Raw genomic sequence first — 17,361 nt, 5'->3', positions numbered from 1 at the left:
TTTGTTCTTCTTAAGTATTGTTTATTCGTTTTCTTTTTATGATTTTCCCCCAGCTTTAAGCTGAAGGTAGTGAAATGCAGAAGAAGGAATTAATCTTAAATGTCTCCAAGGCAAACTAATGAATTTATTCAGAAGGTACAATTTGGAAATGTTCACCGCCACACTTGACACTACAGCAACTTGTGTGTCATGGACGTGATCGAAGATAATTTGACACGACAGGTGAGTTTGACTGTCATTTTTGGCTTCACCTTTTTCTTTATGTTTATTGATATATGATATGTCTATGTCTTCGTTGAGTATTGAAGAATTAAATTAATATAAATATATCGAACGAAAATGACATGCCGAATGTAACAAACATGTTATTCGAGAGCAGACAGTGTGGCTTCTGTGTGGTCATTCAATCTGCTAGATATAATAGCCAGATCGTTCTTAAATTACGTCCATCCGTTTTAATGGAAGACGTTGGATTGTGTAGTTCTTGATATATAAAAGACATGAAATGACCATGTCAGGAACGCCGTTCGCCACGGGCCTGCTCGGTCAGAGCTGACCTGAGATTTCAAACTTGTTACTCTCAAAGATCGTTGTTACAAAGATTATATTTTGTAAAAAAAAAAATTTGGCATTTATGCGTTTAAGTTTGTATTCAATAAATCCTCTCTCTTTTTTCTTTTGATGCCCTTAAAAACAGCACTCTTTGAATTTTTGTTATGAACGTCTGAAGTTCAGAAGACAAAAAAAAAAAAAAAAAAAAACTTTGATAAGATTGAAGGAAAGCGGCGTAATTAATTTTTCACAAATAAGAAACTGATTAGAGCTACGGGGGCGGGTCCTCAGCTGCTTTTGATATATATATATATATGTTTTTCTTTCGTTTTTATATGCGCAGGAGTGGTAAGTAGCTTGCTTACCAACCGCATGGTTCTAGGTTCAGTCCCACTGCGTGGCACCTTGGGCGAGTGTCTTTTACTATAGCCTCGGACCAACCAAAGCCTTGTGAGTGGATTTGATAGACGGAACCTGAAAGAAGCCCGTCGTATATATGTATATGTGTGTGTGTGTACCCCAACATCAAAAGGGCCCGTCTAAGTAAAACAGGAATCAAAGGGGTCCGTAGGCAAAAAACGGTTGAGAAACACTGATTTAGATGAAAAACTCCTGATGATAAACTAGCATTCTCCCCAAGAAGAAAAATTGTTTCTTTGATCATCTTGAAACAGCAGGTTCTGTACATGAATACAAGCTATATGAATATCTAAAATTCATTGACTGAGCTGAATACCAAAAACTACTTTTTTTTTTTACTTTTTTCTATGATCAAAACTATAAACACATATTTGTAGATGTTTTTTTACCTCATTTATTAAACATTTTCAGGTTGATGAAATAGAAGCTCTGACTGCAATCTATGGAGATGACTGGCGTGTCGTGGACAGCACTTCCCGTATTTACTCCATCCAGATTACAGACGGGCAAGATGACCCAAAGTGGAAACTGGGCTTGCAAGTAAAAAAAAAACGAATTTTTTCATATAATTTGATTTGAAGATTATCAAGCTTTCATTAATTAAAATGGCAAAGCTAATAATTTATCCAGAAGATATTTTTTGCCTATTTAAATATGGTTCCCCATCTCAAACCATTCACTGTATTCTTATTGTTGTTATTATTATTATGGTGGTGGACTGGTAGAATGATTAGCACATCGGATAAAATGTGTATTAGCATTTCTCCTGGCTTTTTATATTCTAAGTTCAAATACTGTCAAGACCAATTTTGCTTCAATCCATTTCGGGTTGAAGGAATAAAGTACCGCTCAAGCATTGGAATCGATATGATTGACTAACACACACACTCTTTAAAATTGCTGGTCTAGAATTTCTCTCTACATGTCATTCTGCTGCATGTTGTTTCATTTTCTGTAAAAGAATTGCACAATTCATTAACTAAACATTTTTCTTGCATTGTTTCCAGGTTCAAATGCCAGAGGATTACCCAAGCGTATCCCCGCCACAGTACCAGCTCAGGTAAATATTTGACTTTTATCAAGTGAATGTGTTTGTGTGAAAATCTTGTTGTTCAGTTCCAAATCGACCCTAATTGAGTAAACCAATGATCTAAGTCATTCCAGTCATGACCATCCCATTTCATTTTTCAAGCACAGTGTACCCCAGACTACATCATCCAGTGTGTCCTTTTTTTTTTTTCTTTTAAAGTGGTAGTTGGTTGTCGTTTAAGGGACATTTCCAGCAAATCTAACAACCATGTAGAAACTCCTTCACATACAGAAGAGTAAGACAATTAATCATATATGATAATATATTTAAGAGGAAAATAATTCACATACACACACAGTCACGCACACGCACACACACACACACACACAGTCACATATGCATATATACACACATACATACATACATTCATACATACAGTAATACCTCACTTTATGAGGACCCACTTTACGAGACCCCAGGTTTACAAGCTTTCACAAGTTTAATTTTCCGTTTATGAGTTTTCACTTTACAAGCAAATTAACTCATATATCGACACATGACTGTATGTATGTACGTAAATACATACAGTAATATGTTGATTACATAAATACATATCATTACTATTTTTATATTAATTTCATTTACTTCCTGATTGATCTGACCACATAACAGAAGAACACTACTTTATAATTAGTAAACAGAGCAATAATTGTAGTCTGTATTTCTTCATAATCATCATCAGCTTCACTGTTTTCTTCTTTTCAGTTGTCCCTGGATAAGAGGAGAAGAACGAACACAGATTGAAAACCAATTACAAGAAATATATTTGTAAGTATAAATATTTCTGTCTTGGGGAAACCTGTCAGAGACAATAGTTGACATGTGTAGGATACCAGACCCTTGGCTACAGGAGATTTGTTTGAATTGTACATTATATGGTAGGTTAGTCTGGGAGGAAGATTGGCCTTGTATGAGAAATGGTGGGGGGTGAGTAAAGTGAACGGTGGTCATGGTACATAAAAGACACCCCATGCATATGACATGTATAAAGCACTCATTCCAGCAGCATGTAAAAGGTACCCATATTGGTGACATGTAAAAGACACCCATTATATTCTGTAAAGTGTTTGGCTTTAGGAAAGGCATCCAGCTAGAAGCCAAAATCTTCTTCAATATCAGCTTCAATATTAATGTTGAAATCCTTAGTTTCTTCTAAAGTATCATTCTTTAGCTGGACATCAGGGTATATATGAACTGGAAATAGAATGATAAGAATCCAGAAGGGGCCATAAGTTAACCTTCACAAACGCACAGAGTGATAGAAAGATCGGAATGGACACAAAAGCAGAATGAATATAAAACTGCCCCTTTTTGTTTAAGACATGGCTACTAGACTGCATTTCTGGTTAAGGCAAAGGCCTTGATTTCTGCCTCCAGATAAAGTGCACTTACTATGGATAACAAGAAAGGATGACTGGAGCCTGGTGCAGCTCTCCAGCTCCAGTCAAACCATCCAACCCATACCAGCGTGGAAAACAGACGTTAAAGGATTATGGTGATGCTTAAGCTAGCAAGTATTTGGCCAGAAGTTATTCTGTTATTCTCTCATTATGTCTAGATGATTTTCATTAAAGCAGACATGTAGTTGAATGGGTGACCTTTTTGTGTTGATGGAAATTCGTCTATGTGCCAACCAGGCGTTGGTTTCCATCTTTATAGCTTACAATGTTGTTCTATTTCCTTTCAGAGATAACTTAGGTGAATGTATAATTTTCAAATGGGTAGAAGAAATTCGAAATATCTTAGCACAAAAGACTGATGGTACTCCAAGTAAGTATATTCGGCCTTATTCAGATTGTTCATATATGAGCCAATCGTGGTGTGTTTTATATTGTGACTTCATAGCATTTTCCAAAATTACCACTAAGATTTCTCTTGTTTTTTTACTCTTATTTTTATCTAAGTAAGGGAGCCTCAATATAGAAATAGCATCCAAACCATCACCATCATTATCATCATCTTGACTGTCATCATCATCATCATCTGTAACAGTCTTTAGTACTTATCCTTTTCATCCAGTCACATCACAACTGCTTCTCCTGTACATAATGTCTAATGCCTTCAATGCCCAACTATTTTCTCAGGACATTTGTGCTTCTTCCACCTTTCATAAAGCCTGTACTCTTATTTAAGAGTACAAAATAAAGGGTTATACAAGCAGTATTGTTCTTTACTGAACAGTACAGAGAACAGTAGTGTATCCTTTCTTGTTATCCATAGTAATCATACTTTATCTAGAGGCAGAAATGCAGGATAATTGCTATATCTTAAACGAAAAGGGGCAGTTTTATATTTGTTCTGCTTTTGTCCTTTCTGATCCTTCTGTCACTCTGTGCTTATGAAGGTTAACTTATGACCCCTTTTGGATTGTAATCATTCCAGTTCATACATACCCTGATGTCCAGTTAAAGAATGTTACTTTAGAAGAGCCCGAAGAAACTAAGGATTTCAACTTTGATATTGAAGCCGATATTGAAGAAGATTTTGTGAATACCAAAAATGTAGAAGGTACACCTTATTGCTTTATTTATTTTATTTTATAAAATAATTTGCTTGACTTCTTAGCGGTTCAGCAAAAGAGACCAATAGAATAAGTACTAGGTTTCCAAAGAATAAGTACTGGAGTCAATTTGCTAATTCTTCTTCTTGTTGCAGCTGTTGAATGCCCTGTGATACACCATGGAGAACCTATGACAGAGAAACGCAGTACATTTCAGGCTCACTTAGCCCCTGTCACACACAAGTGCCAAGTAAGAAAGATTTATTATATTGCATTGCTTCGTGACTGGCAGAATTGTTAGCATGCTGGACAAAATGCTTTGAAGCATTTCTTCCAGCTTATGTTATGAGTTCAAATCCCATTCAAGTTGATTTTGTTTTTTTCTTCCTTCAGGGTCGATAAATTGAGTACCAGTACGCAACCGGTACTTAATTTATTGACCCCCAAAAGGATGAAAGGCAAAGTCAACCTTGGTGGAGTTTGAACTCAGAACATAGCAGCATATGAAATACTACTAAACATTTCTGCCAGCTCACCGCTTTAACATCAAATAATAACAGGTGTTCTACTTCTGGCAGACAACCTATCTCACATTGGTCACAGAAGAGAATATACTCAATCCATGCTGTAAAGTAGTTGGAAAGGCATCCATCCAGCCATAAAATATTATATGAAAAGTGAAGATACATAACTTAGTGGCCCAGGGTTGTGAAGTCGTGAGTTCAATTCCTGGTAGCACACTGCATCCTAGAGCAAGACACTTTATTTCATGTTGCTCCAGTCCATTCAGCTGGCTAAAATGCGTTGTACCAGTAATTCAAAGGGGCCAGCCTTGTCATATCCTGTGTCCTGCTGAATCTTCCTGAGAACTACATTAAAAGTGTGTATGTCTGTGGAGTGTTCAGCCACTTGCTCATTAATTTCACAAGCAAGTTGTGCAGTTGATTGGATCAACTGGAACCCTCATCATCTTAACAGATGGAGTGCCAGTTTATTATACAAAAAATAACATGACATATACAACAACAAACTCTGTTGATTTTCTCTAGTGTATTCATTAGCAAAGCACTGCATAAGTGGCAAAGACACTGTGATGGAACAGATCCATCCAACCACTGCCAGTCTGGAAATATACCTAAAACAATAATATTTAGTTCAGGTTTGAACTCTTGTCCATTGAGTCACTCTACTGCATTGCCATCATATTTTTTTTTGTATATTTTTCAAAATATTTTATTGAATTTCTTCTGTCTCAGATTATTTATTTAAATTTGAGGGTTTTAGATTGATTCTGTTTTAATGCTTTTCTAGGTAAACATGGTTATGGAGAAACTTCTTGAGAATAAGAAAGTAGCAAATGCAACCCATAATATCATGGCATACCGGTAAGGACGCTTGGTGTTTGGTTAAAGTATATGTATCGATATGTGTGTGTGTGTGCATTTCTTCATTTCTTTTTCTAAAGCTTGTTCCTTTCATTACACTGGATCAGTTACCTACAAACTTTCATTATCTTTTGAAGTTTTTGCATTAGAACGATCCTTCAATGAAGCATTTTCCATAGAAGGAATTTTCCTGTAACAGATGGCTCAGATTCTCTAACTTCAGAATTTTCTACATGTTCTTCACTAGTCACTTCCATCGACATTTCATCTGGAGTCTTTTCAAGGAGAACTCGTTTAGTATCCTCAATCACAAAATGGCTAACGTTTTCTTTGTCCGTTTTAACTTTCATAGCAACTGGTTTGTTTTCAATTTCAACAGATGATATCTGCTTAGGTTTGAAATCTTCTGGTATGACTCACTTCAAGTGTATCATTAATTCTTTTTCATTTTCTTTTTCTTACCAGAATTATTTTTTGTTCCACACAGAACCATAGTTTTGTTTTTTTTTTCAAAATACCGCAGGTAGTACCAAGTCTATATTATAACTTGTAGCGCCACTACATATAGCGACCTGACTTATAAATCCTTCGAACACTCATTGTTATTATTATTATTTTTTCCACACAGAATTATTTTTCACCGTGTGTTGTTCAGTTCTGTGTAGAAATCCAGTTTTATCAGACATTTTTCACTGTGTGTATATTACTTTTCACCGTGTGTAGTTCAATTCTGTGTTAGAGTTCAAATTCTTCAAACTTTCTTTCATTGTTCTTGAACGTAGGTCTTCCATTTTGACACTCCTACGAGTGTTCGTAACCTCGTTACAATTGTTATAATGACACCGTTATACAGTGGGAGGCATCCTCGTCACCACTGATATTTCCTGCTACTACATATCTGTGAGCTACAAATCCTCATTGCCACTGCTTTGTCCTGCTACTACACATCAGTGGCTGTGTGAGCTATGAATCTTTGTCGCTACCGTTATGTGCTGCTATTACATATCAGTGGCTATGTGAGTTACGAATCCTCATTGCCACTGTTATATCCTGCATTATGACTATGTGTTTCATCATCTCTGTGGGACTGGCCCGAACAGCAAGCCTTGCTGACTGACATTACTGACTGTGTCAGTCCACTATTTATTAGTAGTGGACCAGCCTACTTCTCACCTGGGCAGGGTGTCTGCCACAACGCGTACACACCCACCTTATCGACCCCTCTATATGCCTACATCATATATGCATGTAAACTGAAAACAAAATTCTGTATTTCTAGGATTCTACCCGGTGATAGTAATATTGTAATCCAGGGCTGTGACGATGATCGTGAAGTGCATGCTGGCTCTCGGTTGCTCCACCTGCTCCAGGTAAATGCCATGTCAGTTCTAGATACACTTTGTACCGGTCCATTGTTGTAGCCAACATTACTTCCCTTCATAGATTCTGCTTTTATTCCTTTATTCTTTTTGCCTAGTTTCATTCATTGGATTGCAGCCATTCTAGGGATGCCACCTTCAAGGGTATAGGACAGGTATTAATCTCTGTTTGTCAAATTGCTAGGTTACAGAGCAAAGAGAGATGCCACATAGAAAACTGCCAGATTTTTAGAAACACAAGCACAGACATAAACTCACATATGCACATGTATGTGTCTATGTCCATTTACACCATTGTAGAGATAAACAGTCATGCCACACACACACACACACAGACACAGATATTTTATTATTATTATTACTATTATCATTATTATCATGATTATTATTATTATTAAGGCAGCAGCAAGCTGGCAGAATCGTTAGCATGTGGGGCAAAATGCTTTGAGGTATTTTACCCATCTTTACATTCTGAGTTCAAATTTTGCCAAGGTTGACCTTTATCTTTCATCCTTTTGGGATTGATAAAATAAGTACCAGTTTAGTGCTGGTACTTTAATCAACTTATCCTCTCCCCGAAATTACTGACATGGGATGAAGTACTGAAGGATGACCCCAGGTAGCTGAACCTTTCAGGTGAGATGACAATAAAGAACTGAGACACCTGGCATCTGGCTGTACTGAAGAGTGCAGCAGAAGTGTTAAGATCAATCCTTCCTGTGGTGTAAAGCACTTGTGGTTGTACCTCGTACCAGCACCCATGTTGTGCCACATAATAATAATAATAATAATAATAATAATAATAATAATTGATAATAGTAATTCTTATCTTCCTTTCCTCCATTTATTCATTGTAGTTTGTTTTATACTTATAGATAATTGAGGCAACAAACCTTATTGTGGTCATCTCTCGTTGGTTTGGAGGGATTCTCTTGGGACCAGACCGTTTCAAATTCATCAATAATTGCGCCAGGCAAATCTGTGATCAACATGGTTATATCAAGGTAAAGGTAAGTATTTCTAAGCAAGACTGTTTTTACGTATGTGTGTATATATATATATATATAGCCTGGTGTTGCCATCCGGTTTCACCAGTCCTCAGTCAAATCGTCCAACCCATGCTAGCATGGAAAGCGGACGTTAAACGATGATGATGATGATGATGATGATGATACTTGTTTCAGTCATTAGACTGTGGCCATGCTGGGGCATTGCCTTGAAGAATTTTTAGTCAAATGAATTGACCCCAGTACTTTTTTGCTTTTTAAGCCTGATACTTATTCTGTCTGTCTTTTTGCCAAACCGCTAAGTTACAGGAACATAAATGCCTGCAAAAAATTTAATCCACCAGTAGAGATTAAAAAACAAATAAACACATTCAACCTCAACCATTTTTATAAAAAATTTTGTACATTAATTTCTTTTTTATGCTAATGAATTTTTTTTTTTTTTTTTTTTCTAATTCCTCAAGCAGAATGAAAATAAGCATTCACGAAAATCAAAGAAGACAAAGTAATGTTTTAAAACACATTTTCAAGAAAACAGAAAATGTGAGAATTTTGAATTTTTGTTTTCCTTTATCCCCTCTTGGTTTTATCATACCAATGCTATCTGGCTGCCTTAAGTGATACCCAACCACTTCATGTGGAAAGGAATCCTGTTTGTTTGTTTGTTTTTTATTTAATTTATATATATATATATATATATATTTTATACACATTTCAAGTGGTGCTCTTTCAAATGGTACTGTTGTCTCTCTCTCTCTCCCAGATTCTTTCCTATTTTTCAACATATCTACTGTTGATATAAATCAAAATGTTTTGTTGGGCAATGCCAACATTTAAAAGGAACGGCACCTACTTGAATATAAACTCTGGACAGATACGAAGAAGTGTTTTGGCATGGCCGTTTTGGTGCCACATATTTGGCTTTGCCAATTTGATACTGACTGATTCATCATCAGACGTTTTAATGTTTCTAATTTTCTGTTTATGTATATGGAGAGAGGGAAAGTGTTTATGTTGTGTTCAACAAATAAATTGTAAAGTACCCCCTTCTCTCTCTCTATATATATGTGTGTATATTTCAGCACACATTCATTTGCCTCCAGTGCCAAAACGTAGAGTCACCGAAACCAGTTGAATGTCCATTCAGCTGCACCAAATCACTGGTGTCCACACGGTCATGCCAATCTCTTGTTCCAACTCTGGACATCTTAGTACAGTACACTGATTCTATAGATCAGTGAAAATAGATACGTTTGTAAATAAAGACATGTACTTTGTAAAAAAGAAATGTAAAGATCTATAGATTACTGTTCAGCTACCTTTATGATGCTAAGAACATTAAGAAAACTGGTCTGTACTGCTTTCAGAACTGTGGAAACTATTTACCTTTCAACTGCTATTTTATGAATCAGCCATAAATGGAAGATAAAACTGTTTCAATTCAGTGCTGTATTCATACTGGTAATTTTTTTTCTTCTACCCCGTTGTCCCCAAATTTCATCCCTATTTCTCAATTCATTTTAGTTTCCACGGAGGAAACCCTTACAGTGTACAGATACTTATGTTATGCAATTTTATTCTAAAACATCTGAAATAGAAAAGGCGTTCTATTCTCCAAATCACTCCAAATCTAGGAGACACAATTATGCAAAAATGGGAAAAATTTGTAAAAAATATTTCAAAAGATATTTATTTGGGAAAAAATAAAATAAAATTCAGATAGCTGCATGTTTGAATTCTGGGCAAATAAACCATATTTTCTTGGAATTCATTAATAAAAGTCAAGATTCTTTCCAAAAAATATTTATTACATTATTTCAAGAATTGGTTGGTTGTTTTTTTTTTCAGTTCATATATATTAAAAATGTCATTTATATTGCAGAAAGAAATAATTTCTTACCGAAACACTTCATGCTTTGTTTGCAATTTCAGATACTTACTATACATATCCTTAAATTATAAATATAGGATCTTAAATTCTTATTGATACATATACAGATTGGACCTTAGATTAGATATATATAGAGAGAGAGAAAGGAGAGAGAGAGAGAGCGAGCGAAAGAAAAAGAGAGAGAGAGAGATAGCCTTAAATAAATTATAAATGCGGCTGTTGAAGAGAGAACAAATTCAAGATTCAAGGAAATTGGTTCTGGTCTATGTTGGCAAAAATTACTCAAAAGAGGAGTTGGATAAATTCATTTGCTGTGAGGAATGAGAGCAGATAACAATTCTGGCTGTTGTACTTCATGTGAAAGTGGAAACAGAAATATGAGTATTGTTATCCCTTGGGCTGAAGGCAAGATCTGAAAGAGTTCTACCCTTCTGGCAAATGAACTTAACCAACTCTCCTACAAAGATAGTAGTGGTGGTTGTGTTCTTTCAGCTTAGTCTTCTGGTTCATTTTCATGTTTTGCCAGGGCTGGTGGCAAGGTAGATCCAGCTGGACCTTCAAAGTGAAAGCTGCAGAGATAAGAAAGAAAGAAAGAAAGAAAAAAAGGATATAATGAACAAAATATATATTTGGTATTTAATTTCAGCAATGGTATACAAGATATGGTAATACAAGTTTACATGGTCATTTGACATGCAAGAAATAACAGTCAAATCTCCCTCAAATCACATACATCACAAAAAGAAAATAAGACAGTGGGTAAGGTAGTCCTAAACAGGCTAGGTCTGAATAAAAGAAGAGATGGTCAAAAGTACATCAGGACTGACCTAAGGTTTTGACATGGTTTCTAAGGCTGGATGCCCTTCCTAACGCTAACCACTTTACAGTGTACTGAGTGCTTTTTACATGACACTGGCATGGGCCCCTATTTCATATCTTCTCTCTCCTTAGCTGTACATTCAATAAATCACAAGAACTAGAAACAGGGTTCTCACCCTAGTGAGTTTGTGGCTGGAGTCTCTTCAGTGTTGAATTCTGCAACAGGAATTCCTCGGCCTGCTAGCATTGGTGCATACATGGCAGCTGGGTAGACAATTGATGAAGTACCAACCTGGAAGAAAGAGAAAATATATATTTAATGTGGTATTCATACATCTATGAATAGACAAATCTCCCTCAAATTACACCCTTCTGTCAAGGAAAGGAAGCATTTTGTAACCAGGATTATTTATTCATGGATTGGAAATGGGCTGTGCGTGAGAAGACCCGGCAAGCCAAGTAAGATCGTTGCCAGTGCCCCTGGACTGGTTCTTGTGCGGGTGGCACATGAGATGCACCATTTTGAGCGTGGCCGTTGCCAGTACCGCCTGACTGGATCCTGTAGGATTTTCGAGCGAGATCGTTGCCAGTGCCCCTGGACTGGCTTGTGCGGGTGGCACATAAAAGACACCATTTCGAGCGTGGCCGTTTTCGTGCGGGTGACACGTAAAAGCACCCACTACACTCTCTGAGTGGTTGGCGTTAGGAAGGGCATCCAGCTGTAGAAACTCTGCCAAATCAGACTGGAGCCTGGTGTTGCCATCCGGTTTCACCAGTCCTCAGTCAAATCGTCCAACCCATGCTAGCATGGCAAGCAGACGTTAAACGATGATGATGATGATATTATGCCTTAACCCTTTAGCATTTAAACACTGCCATATCCAACCCAAATGTGTACCTGTTTTATGTTCTATCCAGCCTCTCACGCCTACCCTTCAAATGCCATTCTAAAAATATACAATCATAGCATCAAATTTTGAAAGGTATGAGATAATGTATGTTTAATTATAGATGTTTTCGATCTAGTTTGGATTCGTTGCCATCAAATTTGAATTCTTTGCAATCAACATGGCAAAGAATCCAAACTAGATTGAAAACATCTATAAAAACAATGAGAATGAAAAAGCATTACATTTAACAAAGTAATCTGAATGCTAAAGGATTAAACAAAGACAATGATTTGGACTTAAGCACTTTTGATCACGCTTAACCCCAGTAGCTCTCATTAGACAACCTTATGATCAATAATATCCAATTTTAAAAGTTAAAACAAACGAGCTTGTCTATTGATCAACCAGGACAGTACAGCAGCCGGTGGCACGTAAAAGCACCCCCTATACACTGGGAGTAGTTGGCGTTAGGAAGGGCATCCAGCTGTAGAAACTCTACCCAATCAGATTGGAGCATGGTGTAGCCATCTGGTTCACCAGTCCTCAGTCAAATCGTCCAACCCATGCTAGCATAGAAAGCAGACGTTAAACGATGATGATGAAGTTTCACATAAAAAAAAAAGAGCAATACTTACAACCAAGCAAAGATCACATGAATCCAGAACCTCTTCAGTTTGCAGCAAGACATTCTGGTCAAGACTTTCTCCAAACCAAACGACATGAGGACGAAGAAGACCTTTACAACTGGATGTTTTGCACCTAAAAAAAGATAAACCACAAATACAGAATTCTTTATTATACATATCTTTTACTTTTTGTTTCAGTCGCTGGGGTTAAACAACATCAAAAACTCATAATTCAATTGACTTACCGTGGAAGAAGTTCTTTAGGGATTCTAGCATCTTCTGCAGATGGATCAGGAGATCTACATGCAAAGGAAAAGCAAATATCATCAATACTTCATCAAATATCATCAAAACTTGGACAGAATAGTATTTGATTTAAACTGACTTAATTTTGAACAATGTTTTACAGTCAGGATGGATAGATATATAGAGATTTGGAGTGTGTGTATATATATATCATTGGTTTACCATGCACTCGCATGGATCAGGCAGAATTTTGTAGAGCTGGATTTTCTATAACCGGAACATCTTCATGTTGCAAACCCTCACCCATTTCCAAGTGAGGTAACAGTTGCCTCATCACCAGACATGCCTTTCATGGAAGACTGGAAATGAAGGATCCAGCTTGTATGATAGAGACATTTACTTCCAACTATCACATGATGTCAAGGCAAGGAGACACTACCACACACACAATAGACTTCTTTCAGTTTTCATTAACCAAATCCACTTGAGACTTTGGTCAACCTGGAGCTATAGAAGACACACACATATACATACATACATAACACAAAGTTGGCAAAAAACAGGTTTCAATTGCAAATTACAACATTTGTTTCTGCACCTGACACGAGGATTGAGTACTGGAGTTGATGTAATCGACTTAATCCCCTGGCCTGAAATTGCTGGTCTTGTGCCAAAACTTGAAATTAAGATTTCCATGTGGTTATCTTGATATGTTGTATGAGGTGACTAAAACAGTTAGCAACAGGAAAGGCATCTGACCAGAAAATCCTATCACCAAAGGAGAACCATAATGAACTGTTGTGGGCTAACCCTTGCTTTAGCTGGGAAAATTACATGAAAATGTTTATAGTTAATTGAATGAGGTGGTGGTGGTGATGGAAGGAGTTATATCTTCAATTCTGACCACGTAGGCTTATAAATGGTATGGTTTAGTTTCTCTTGTTTACAACTTATCATTTTACATGCAATATATAACTGACACTTATAGGTTTCCATAACAAAAAAGTAAGTTACTTACCCTCTGTTAGCCAAAGCCTCACAAATTGGGCTGTCATTGTTCACAGCAACTTCTCCACAGTTAGTACACCTTGTCTTGAACAAGTTACCTTTAGTAAACAAAGAAGAAACATTTCAATCAAATAGAGATTTTTCATAAGTACATCTGTTCGGTAAATTAATATGAAATAATTGTTTTTCATATAGGCACAGAGCCAGCAATTTTAAGGAGAGGAATTTAGTTGATACCAAAGATCTCAGTACCTAACTGAGGCTTTATTTTATTGATTCCAGAAAACATTTATGTGCTATGAAATAAATTTTTTGAAATGAGAAAGATACAGAAAAGAAAAGATGAAGCAACTCACCATGAAGTTCAATGATATTTGTGGAACCTGCTCTACGATGGAGTCCATCTATATTTTGAGTGACCACAGATACTATACGGTTCTGTTTTGCCAAACGTTGCTCACACTCAGCAATGGCAATATGAGCCTAAACAAGAGTTGGAAGAAAAGTTGTGTTTAAAATATTCAACAAGGACAAAATTGAATATGATGCTTTTAATCTTTTGTTGCCATATTTCTGTTAGAAAAGTGTCTTTATTTCAATTAATTTTGAAAATAATGAAGAATTTAGTAAAATCTCATTTATTAATAATTATTAATTAACAAGAATTATCATTTATTAATAATTATTAATTAACAAGAAATTTTGATAGTTTTAAATTTAGATCATTGTAAAACAGGAAGTTTGTTTCATAGAACCAGAGGCAGTCTCAGGGCAAGTTAATATAAAAAGAGTTAAACAATTTTGAAAATAGTTTTTTAAAGTTGCAACCAGACAAAGGGTTTCAATACACTTCCATAATTGAGATCAAGAGAAAACAATATGGCAAGTTCTTAGCTGAACAAGTATACAAAGGCATGAGTATCAATTTAATACATATATATTTCAATGATAAAAGGCCACAATATATCACCGTCACTGCTTAAACATCTCTTTTTCCATAGCAAATGAGCTGGATGGGTCCACATGCAAGATATTAACATTTGTCTCAATCTTATCTGTGATACTTACGGGTCCTTGATCTGACTTTACTAACTGTCCCCATTTTGCGTATTGACTTTTGCTTTGAGCAAATTTCACTATCAGTCTCAAGGTATTTTTTTTTTATTCAGTATGTCATGTATTCACAATATACATCCATACCCAAACACGTAATGTATCTGCCTTTCCTGTGGCACATCTCGGTCTTTAATATCAAGTCACATGCTCAACTTACTCATACTCAGTTTAGTGTTGAAATCAACACGACACATCCAATGGACCTTACTTTTCTTCATCTCCTACATATGAGAAGCTTACTATAGGTAGCATCCAAATCTTTCAAATCATGCCCTCTCCTTAAAAAAAAACAAAAAAGAATACAGATAATGGCTAAAACTGCACTGCAAAGATTATCTTTTCTCTTTCAAGGCCACAAAATAGTTCAACTCTGATCAGTTGCTAGTCCCTTACAAGACTTAGCTAAAATAAACCATGGAGTACAGCTCCCACAAATCATAAGTTTGTTCAATCAGGGATGACCTGGGACTCAATAGCGTCAACAACTCACTTTACCTTGTTTGGCTGCTTGTTAGCCATCAACTCGCGCCGATAGTGGTAGAATTCCCAGACCAACGATGGATTTCTGGCAAATGCTGTTGGACTAGCCAAATCCTGAATGGAAGAAAGAAAACTTTAGATGGATGCTAAAAGGTGCTGAATTCTTAAATAATTATATACAACTCAGTCAGTTCCAATGCAAAATATTTAAAAGATAGTGGACATGGCTAGGACAGTAGAAGTTCAGATAAATTACTTCATAGCATTTAGCCTTATCCCTCAAGATTCTGAATGTAAATCTAAATGGCATCAACTTTACATATAATAAGTATGCATGAAACAACTGACACTTACCTGAGCTTGCCATTTTCTCCAAAAGCCACCAGGGCCTCGAAACGTTGGTACACCACTCTCTGCACTCACTCCAGCACCTGTTAATATGACTATTTTCTTTGCTTTACCAAAGATATCACGAAAAGCTGCCAGATCAGAACTAGGGCGTTGGTTTGGCATCTGAAAAGAAGCAATGGTTAATATCGAGCATCAGTGTATGTCATACATTATACAGATAAATGGATTAATTAAATCATAAATTCAGCCCCCTAATCATTTGGAGGCACAGGCGAGGGTGGTAACGATGACATACACGTGTGGTGTTAGGGAAGTGGATTTTCAAGGAAGACAAGAAATATATTAAGAGTTTCCATCAAGGTTATAAAAGTTTAAGCTAACTACTTTGTAAGGTTCCCAGTTTTCGCTTTCAAAAATATTCAGTCTCCACTGATTTTCGTATGGAGGACAGGAGAAACAGTCAGACAAAGGGGCAGAGGTAAAGAATACGCACACCACCCGTTTCCGGCGCAATCCTAACCCTAAACCTAACAGCTGTAAACGGGTGGCGTACGTATTCTTTACCTTCGCCAATAAAGGTGTCATTCTTTATGGTCTAACACCCCTCTGTATTGGAAGAACAAACTAGCATGCCTGCAATCTTTTAATTCTAACAAAGGAAGGAAACTAAGTGAAATGTTACCTTCAGAAGATTTATAAACAGAGGAAGTCTTTGTCAAGTAACGAACAGATCCCAACAAGATATCAAGAGATGTGCTGTGTAGGCAATCCCACCGACATCAGTAATTCGCTTCACTACGGACAATCGCTTAATATTGTGTTAACAGATCTTCACATTGCACCCAAAGACAGACCTCAAAGATAATGAATACAAGGAAACGTGATTCCAAATACTTATCGACTCCGCAAGGACAAATTGCAAATTCTAGTGTAAACTTAAGTGAATATGTAAACAAGTGAGATTACTGCAGTTTCCTGTTATATATATATATTTTACGTGACAACTATGAATGGTTCAGTAAATAAACATGTAACAACGAATACATCATACTTTGCAAGCTTCCTCCTTCGACAGAGGATGCAAGCGTGTCGGAGGTGTGTGTGGAAACATAAATGCACACTCGTAAATATGTATAAACACGCGTATATGTGTCACCACACACATATTATAATCCCTATTTATGTATATTCTTAAAACTATATAAAAGAAAGCAGAGAATGTTAGTGTTTAGCTTTAGTAAACAGAGGTAAGTGTCAAACTCACGGTCACGGGTGTGATTGAAGCCAATAGTTTGCTGACAGCACGGTTCCAGGTAAGAGAACTCCGGCAACGTTTAGAAAGAGTCGTTGAGCGAGCTAGAAACAGCATTCGTTTGGTTTATTTTTGTCTTCCGTATTTTTAACAGGCCAATAAGCTGAACTGAAAACAAACACCTACGACTAAATGTCGTCAGGATAGGCCACTCTTATTGACTTCATTACCGGTGAAGAAGCAAGAATATTCCACCCGGATTAAGAGGCGGGTCATTTGTTCTTTCGTGTATGAGATGGGATATTATTTCAATGAATAAAAACAATATTGAAGGGATATTGAGGGGATA

At 36.5% G+C, this 17,361-nt stretch overlaps 2 protein-coding genes across 4 annotated transcripts; one reads left to right on the top strand and one right to left on the bottom strand.

Annotated features, from left to right (window-relative positions):
• The first annotated feature begins 55 nt into the window (after positions 1–55).
• LOC106882984 (protein IMPACT) lies at positions 56–10,148 on the top strand. Of its 2 annotated transcripts, none has more exons than XM_014933833.3 (11): positions 56–222; positions 1,384–1,512; positions 1,980–2,032; positions 2,768–2,830; positions 3,750–3,832; positions 4,445–4,570; positions 4,718–4,812; positions 5,874–5,947; positions 7,227–7,317; positions 8,202–8,336; positions 8,798–10,148. In XM_014933833.3, exons 1-11 carry the CDS (start codon positions 190–192, stop codon positions 8,840–8,842), a joined length of 927 nt encoding a protein of 308 aa, XP_014789319.1. In that variant the 5' UTR covers positions 56–189; the 3' UTR covers positions 8,843–10,148. The 2 variants fall into 2 exon arrangements, with proteins under 2 accessions (XP_014789319.1, XP_014789320.1); XM_014933834.3 differs by having other exon boundaries at positions 8,801–8,984.
• On the bottom strand, positions 10,006–17,240 carry LOC106882983 (NAD-dependent protein deacylase sirtuin-5, mitochondrial). 2 transcript variants are annotated; one of them, XM_089337995.1, is made up of 9 exons: positions 16,443–17,023; positions 15,764–15,922; positions 15,425–15,523; positions 14,170–14,296; positions 13,824–13,911; positions 12,805–12,858; positions 12,569–12,692; positions 11,220–11,335; positions 10,006–10,793 (listed from the first exon to the last, which is right to left on the bottom strand). In XM_089337995.1, the coding sequence occupies exons 2-9, from the start codon at positions 15,920–15,922 to the stop codon at positions 10,718–10,720; spliced, it is 843 nt and encodes a 280-aa protein (XP_089194121.1). In that variant the 5' UTR covers positions 16,443–17,023; the 3' UTR covers positions 10,006–10,717. The 2 variants fall into 2 exon arrangements, with proteins under 2 accessions (XP_089194121.1, XP_014789318.1); XM_014933832.3 differs by lacking the exon at positions 16,443–17,023 and adding an exon at positions 17,025–17,240 and having other exon boundaries at positions 10,121–10,793.
• Between the last annotated feature and the right edge of the window lie 121 nt (positions 17,241–17,361).

The sequence above is a fragment of the Octopus bimaculoides genome, chromosome 20, assembly GCF_046866305.1.
Source record: "Octopus bimaculoides isolate indiv1 chromosome 20, ASM4686630v1, whole genome shotgun sequence".
In the NCBI taxonomy this organism is placed as follows: Eukaryota; Metazoa; Mollusca; class Cephalopoda; order Octopoda; family Octopodidae; genus Octopus; species Octopus bimaculoides.
Note: the sequence above shows the minus strand (reverse complement) of the source record. Positions and strands in the feature narration are given on the sequence as shown.

Excerpts from the sequence above, each read along its gene's own strand:
- LOC106882983 (XM_014933832.3), bottom strand. The coding sequence starts at position 17,129 with ATGCTGTTTCTAGCTCGCTCAACGACTCTTTCTAAACGTTGCCGGAGT. Across the intron at positions 15,923-17,024 it reads CTTCAATCACACCCGTGACC|ATGCCAAACCAACGCCCTAG; the intron begins GTGAGTTTGACA and ends GCTTCTTTTCAG. Across the intron at positions 15,524-15,763 it reads GGAGAAAATGGCAAGCTCAG|GATTTGGCTAGTCCAACAGC; the intron begins GTAAGTGTCAGT and ends TCTTCCATTCAG.
- LOC106882984 (XM_014933833.3), top strand. The coding sequence starts at position 190 with ATGGACGTGATCGAAGATAATTTGACACGACAG. Across the intron at positions 2,033-2,767 it reads CCGCCACAGTACCAGCTCAG|TTGTCCCTGGATAAGAGGAG; the intron begins GTAAATATTTGA and ends TCTTCTTTTCAG. Across the intron at positions 4,571-4,717 it reads GAATACCAAAAATGTAGAAG|CTGTTGAATGCCCTGTGATA; the intron begins GTACACCTTATT and ends TTCTTGTTGCAG.